The sequence below is a fragment of the Portunus trituberculatus genome, chromosome 31 (assembly GCF_017591435.1).
Source record: "Portunus trituberculatus isolate SZX2019 chromosome 31, ASM1759143v1, whole genome shotgun sequence".
Taxonomy (NCBI): domain Eukaryota; kingdom Metazoa; phylum Arthropoda; class Malacostraca; order Decapoda; family Portunidae; genus Portunus; species Portunus trituberculatus.
In genome coordinates, this window is record NC_059285.1 from 3,593,122 (window position 1) to 3,599,121 (window position 6,000).

The following is a 6,000-nucleotide window of genomic DNA, read 5'->3' on the forward strand; positions in this document are numbered from 1 at the left end:
GAGTAAAAATGAGTAAAAATGAGTAAAGATGAGTAAAGGAGGGAAGATGAGTCATACGCAAGATGGTAAACTAACGAGCGAATGAGTAAGGATGAGTGAGAATGATCAAGGAAGTGAATATGAGTAAGAGACTGACGGTGAGTACGGATGAGTAAGTAATGAGAGTAAGGGTGAGTAAAGTGAGTAAGAGAGAGTGAGGAGTAAAGATAAGAAGACGTGAGTGATGAAGGGAAGATGAGAAAGAGAATACAAATGAATAAAATATGAGTAAAGAAGTCCAGAGAGAGAGAGAGAGAGAGAGAGAGAGAGAGAGAGAGAGAGAGAGAGAGAGAGAGAGAGAGAGAGAGAGAGAGAGAGAGAGAGAGAGAGAGAGAGTACAGGTAAATTGGTTGTTAGTCCCCTACCTGGAGCTTGCAGGAGATATATAATCAACTGAGGGAAGGGAGGGGTTGGGGGGAGAGAGGAGGCACCGCGGGGAACACTGTGACGGATAAGAAAAAAGAAGAGGTGGTGGTGGTGGTGGTGGTGGTGGTGGTGGTGGTGGTGGAGGTGGTGGTGGTGGTGGAATGTATTATCCAACCAAAGATGAAGAGTGAAGTGAGAAAATAGTGAATAAATATAATTATGTAAAGGGAAACATCATAATCTGCTAATGAGAGAGAGAGAGAGAGAGAGAGAGAGAGAGAGAGAGAGAGAGAGAGAGAGAGAGAGAGAGAGAGAGAGAGATTAGATAGATAGATAGATAGATAGATAGATAGATAAATAGATATAGATAAACAGATTAATGAACAACAAGCTTTATATTGCAATAAACATCACGAACAGATAAACAGAAAGAGAAACACACACACACACACACACACACACAAAAAAAAAAAAAAAATAAAATAAAATAAAAAAACTACCAAACCAGACCTTCGTGAACTTAACTTCTCTCTCTCTCTCTCTCTCTCTCTCTCTCTCTCTCTCTCTCTCTCTCTCTCTCTCTCTCTCTCTCTCTCAGACATACTCCATGGACTGCTACTTCCGCCAGTCTTGGGTGGACGAGCGACTGGCATTCTCTGGGCTGGACGCCTCTGCCATCACGCTGTCCGTCTCTGCACTGGACAAGCTGTGGAAGCCAGACACCTTCATTCACAACGGCAAGAGAAGCTACGTGCACCTCATCACCACGCCCAACAAGTTCATCCGCCTCGCCAAGACAGGAAGGGTTCTCTACTCCTCCAGGTGAGTCCTCTCTGTTCTTTCTCTGCTTTCCTCTTCGTTGTCTCTAACTTTTGAGGTGGTTCCTTTTGATTTTCTTGCCTTCTTTCCTCTTTCTTCGTCTCTTCTACCTTTCTTTCAGGTGAGTTTCTTGTTGATTTGTTCTTTTTTTCTTTCTTCTTCGTCTCCTCTACTTCGTCAGGTGGTTCCTCTTCTTGTTTTCTCCTTGTTTTGTCTTTTCTTATTTTACTCTTTCTCTTCTTCGTCTCTTCTACTTCATCAGATTGCTCCTCTTATTCTTCTCCTGTTTATTTTTTCTTATTCTTCTTTCTCCTCCTTCTCATCCTTCTCTTTCAGTTGAGTACTCTAGTTTTTTTCCCTATTCTCTCTTTTACTCTCCTTTTTTCCTCACCTTCTTCCTCCTCCTTCTCCTCATCCTTCTTCTCCTCCTCCTCTTCCTCCATTCGATCTTTTCTTCTTGTTTCGTTTTCTTTATTTTTCGTTCACTTTACCTTCTTCTCTCTTCTCTTTTTCCTCTACTTCTCAAGCTATTTTTTTCTTTCCTCTCTTGTTTCATTCGTATTCTCTATTCTATCTATTCTTTCCAGTCTTTTTTTTTCTCTCCCTCTTATCTTGTTCCGTTCTCAACTTTCTTATCTCTTAGCCTGCCTCCTGATCAGACTTGTGGCAGGTTAGTGGCCTCAGGCATGTAGGGGTTTGACTAATTAATATATTCATTACCATACACTCGTCTTGACATCATTTACATACCCACTAGCTCCTTTCTCTTCATTTCTTCCTGTCCTTGTCCGCTTACCTCCACTCTCTTCCTTGTATACATTTCTTATCTTTCCTTCTTCATCCAAATTTCCTCCCTTGAAGTATCCAGCAAGAAAAAAAAGGAAAACACCTGAGACATGTTACCCAAAACTTCATGTTGTGACGAGACTGAAGGAGGAGCAGGGAAAGAAATGATATCCAACTTAACCTGTACAAACAAGATAAGACATGTTGTGACGTGACAGGAGGAGGAGGAGGAGGAGGAGGAGGAGGAGGAGGAGGAGGAGGAGGAGGAGGAGGAGGAGGAGCAAGGAAGGAACACATGTTATCCCACTCAACCTGTAGAAACAAGGTAGGACATGTTGTGACGTGACAGGAGGAGGTGGAATAGGAGGAAGAGGAGGAGGACAGAAGGAGAAGGAGAAGTAGTGAAAGAAAGACATGTTATTCCACTTAACCTGTAGAAACAATGTAGGACATGTGACGCGACAGGAGGAGGAGGAGGAGGAGGAGGAGGAGGAGGAGGAAGAAGAAGAAGAGGAGGAGGAGGACAACGAGGAAGCAACCAGAACTGAGACACAACCTTAAACGTAACCAAGGAAGGACATGTTTTGACGTGACTGAAAGAGACGGAAGAGGAGGAAGAGGTGGAGACACAGCAGGGGCTTGGAACTGGCCACAAAGGGACTGACTGGATCATGAGGGTCTGATGAGTAAGAAGGAAGGGCAATGGAAGTTTCTTAACCCCTTCAATACTGAGACGCATTTTTACCTTGACTTTTGGGTGTGATTAGACGATTTTATTTACATTAGGAGGGGTCTATGGAGGTCAGAGGATTAATGGCCAGAGTCATGCCAATTTAAATCCCAACATATGTTTCTGAAGCTGTATAAAATCACCAAATAGTAACCAGAATTAATATGAAAACGCGTCCTGGTACTGAAGAGATTAATTAGAAGGTCGCAGTGGGATGGTCGTAACAGGATGGGGGGGGGGACAAGGGGAGAATCTTGGTGGAGGGTCGTGATGGGAAGGGTCGTTGCAGCCACAGCACGACCACATCCCAATAATTGACACAGCGAGAACAATACTGCAGTTAATTAAGCATCAAACGAGTGGTTAGGGAGCGGAGGGGCAGGGAGGGGAAAGGCAGGGGATGGTTAGCATACTGGGTAGAGAGGGGGAAGAGAGAGAGAGGGAAAGAAAGAAGCAGGGTAAGAGAACGATAAGGAGGAAAGGATAGGAAGAGATATTGCTTGTTATCTAGGAAGCTGGAGGAGGGAAAACAGTGAAGGAGAGGATGATAGGGGAGAAAAGAGGAGAAGGAGAGGGAAGTTGCCATGTTACTTTACTGGTGAGGGAAATAGAGAGAGACAGTCAGGGAGTAATACAGAGGAAGGGGACACGAGGGAGGATGCTTTCTATGTCTGAGAAGGAAGGAAAGTGAAAGAGAGAACGGAGAGAAGGTGAAGAGATGAAAGAAATGAAGTAGATACGTGAGAAATATAGAGTGTGGGAGAGAAAGAGTAGAAGAAAAAAAGAGGAGAGAGAGAGAGAGAGAGAGAGAGAGAGAGAGAGAGAGAGAGAGAGAGAGAGAGAGAGAGAGAGAGAGAGAGAGACTGGAGGAGAAATGAGAAAAAGGGAGAGGGAAGAACATGTGAAGGCGACTAAGAAGCAAGAAAGGAGGAGGAGGAGGAGGAGGAGGAGGAGGAAGTGTAGAGTGTCTCATCTTGCCTCCTTCCCCTCCTTGCCTTTGAGCCTTGAGGTGAGGTGGAGGGAGGGGAAAGAGAAGGGGAAGAGAGGGAGAAGAGGGAAGGGGAGGGAGGAAGGGAGAGGGAGGTAATTGCATTGTGTGAAGGCTGTCAACACTGCCTCGCCGCGGATAATGGAGCCTCGACCCACTACACCCTCACACACACACACACACACACACACACACACACACACACACACACACTAACCCCATTCCCAAAGGTTATCTCAATCACAATGATGACACTCTGAACATGACAATATCTCCGCCACACTGATGACTTATGACCCTATACTCTGATTCTACTGCTGGGTTATCACTGTCACGCTACTAAGAATGAACAATGAGGTGGAGTAGTCACGCTTCTGTATTTCATTGATATGACAGTGAGTTAAGCGTGACAGCAATGAGGTGATAATGCTACACTTTGTTTTCACTGCTAGGGTCATCACAGTCACGCTACTAAAGATGAGCAGTGGGATGGATCAGTCACGCTTTGATACGAGAGTGAGTCCAGCGTGACAGCAATAAGGTGATAATGCTACACTACTCTTCGGGACTGGCACCTTCAGAGAGCTTTTTTTATACCGCCTTTTTGTTAGTCTAAGTCATGTTGCACTCTCAATAAAAACATTAACCCCTTCATTACACTGGGACGCATTTTTTACCTTGAGTTTTGGGTATGATGAGACGATTTCGTTGCCATTAGGGAGAGTCTATGGAGGTCAGAAGATTATTAGCCAGTCTCCACTATTTTAATCACCACATAAGTTTCTCAAGCTGTATCAAATCAGTACACAGTAAGCAGAATAAATATGAAAACTTGTCATGAAACTAAAGTGGTTAAATAAAGAAAAATAAAAATAAAATAAAAAGCTAGTGGCGCAGCGGACACACTGTAAGTCCCCCTGGTTCCTGAGGAGTGACATTTGAGGAGTGGCCGAGACGAGGGATCGAACTCCAGACAAGGAAGTGCCGGGCAGCGATTATGTGTTCACGGCCACCGCCTCTGCTATTATTAATCAGGCCTGTCTCTACCACCGCCTCCTCCGCGTCCCTTAGCAATGTTCCTCAACCTTTTCTGGGAGTTTTTAAAGAGTCTGTCTTCACGTCTAGAATTACTAAAGAATAACATAAATAATTGACATTTTCCTTTAGTTTTTTTTATATGTAAGAGGGGAAATCTGATCAAGGGCAACATAAACGATTAAATAAAAAGGCCCCCACTTAGATCCCAGTCCCCGATGACATGTAAATAACCAGTCAAGCTTCCTGTGCTAATCCTACTAAAGAATTACATGAATAATTGACATTTTCCTTCAGTTTTTTTACATGTAAGAGGGGAAATATGGCCAATGTCAACAGAAAAGATTAAATAAAAAGGCCCCCACTGAGATGTCAGTCCCCGATGATACATAAATAACCAATCAAATTCCCTGGGTTCATCCTAAGAGCAGTACCCTCATCCTCCTCCGTGTCTGCAGCTGAGGGGCGCCGCAGTGTTACCTAAGCTTCCACACGCTAAGACCTCACGACGGCATTCTCTCACTTTTTTTCCGCATCAGCCTCCTTTTGTTTGTACCTCCTCCTTCCCTTCCACCTCCTCCTCTTCCTTCTCCACCTCCTCCTCCTCCTCCTCCTCCTCCTCCTCCTCCTCCTCCTCCTCCTCCTCCTCCTCCTCCTCCTCCTCCTCCTTCTCCTCCTCCCCTGACCTTTGGCTATTGTGAGCGGTCAAGGAGGAGTTTCTAAGGCTGTTTTAGTTGTTTTGTTCACTCACACTGGATTTGTTATTTGTCTTAGCCATACCAAGCAAGGAAAAAAGATGCTATCAGTCCTCCTGCAGCTAGACAGTTTTTTTCCTTTAACCCCTTCAGTACCGGGACATGTATCCATATTCACTCCGCTTACTACTTGGTGGCTTGTACAGCTTCAAAAACTCATGTGGGGGACTAGAATAGTGAAGACTGTAGCCATTAATCTTCTGACCTCCACAGACCCTTCCTAATGTCAAGAAAATGGTCTAATCGTACACAAAACTCAAGGTAAAAATGAGTCCCAGTATTGAAAGGGTTAATCACCTACAACTGCTTCAGGTTTTTGCATTGCAGTCTCTTCAGTATCGATGCTGTTCCAGAAAGACAATTAATCTCCTGTCCTCTCATTCTCTACGTCCATGCAAGCGTTTGTCTTTACAGAGCTCTGAATGATAACAAAGGATAACCGCACCAGTGAAACAATCTGCTTTTTTTCAACATTCCAAGGA

General features: G+C 44.3%; 1 protein-coding gene across 1 annotated transcript in view; it reads left to right on the forward strand.

Annotated features, from left to right (window-relative positions):
- LOC123511563 (gamma-aminobutyric acid receptor alpha-like) overlaps nucleotides 1-6,000 on the forward strand; it is a 70,554-nt gene that overhangs the window by 51,684 nt on the left and 12,870 nt on the right. The window contains exon 7 of the mRNA XM_045267568.1: nucleotides 1,004-1,227. Within this exon, the coding sequence (XP_045123503.1) occupies nucleotides 1,004-1,227 (224 nt within the window). The remainder of the gene's footprint in view (nucleotides 1-1,003; nucleotides 1,228-6,000) is intronic.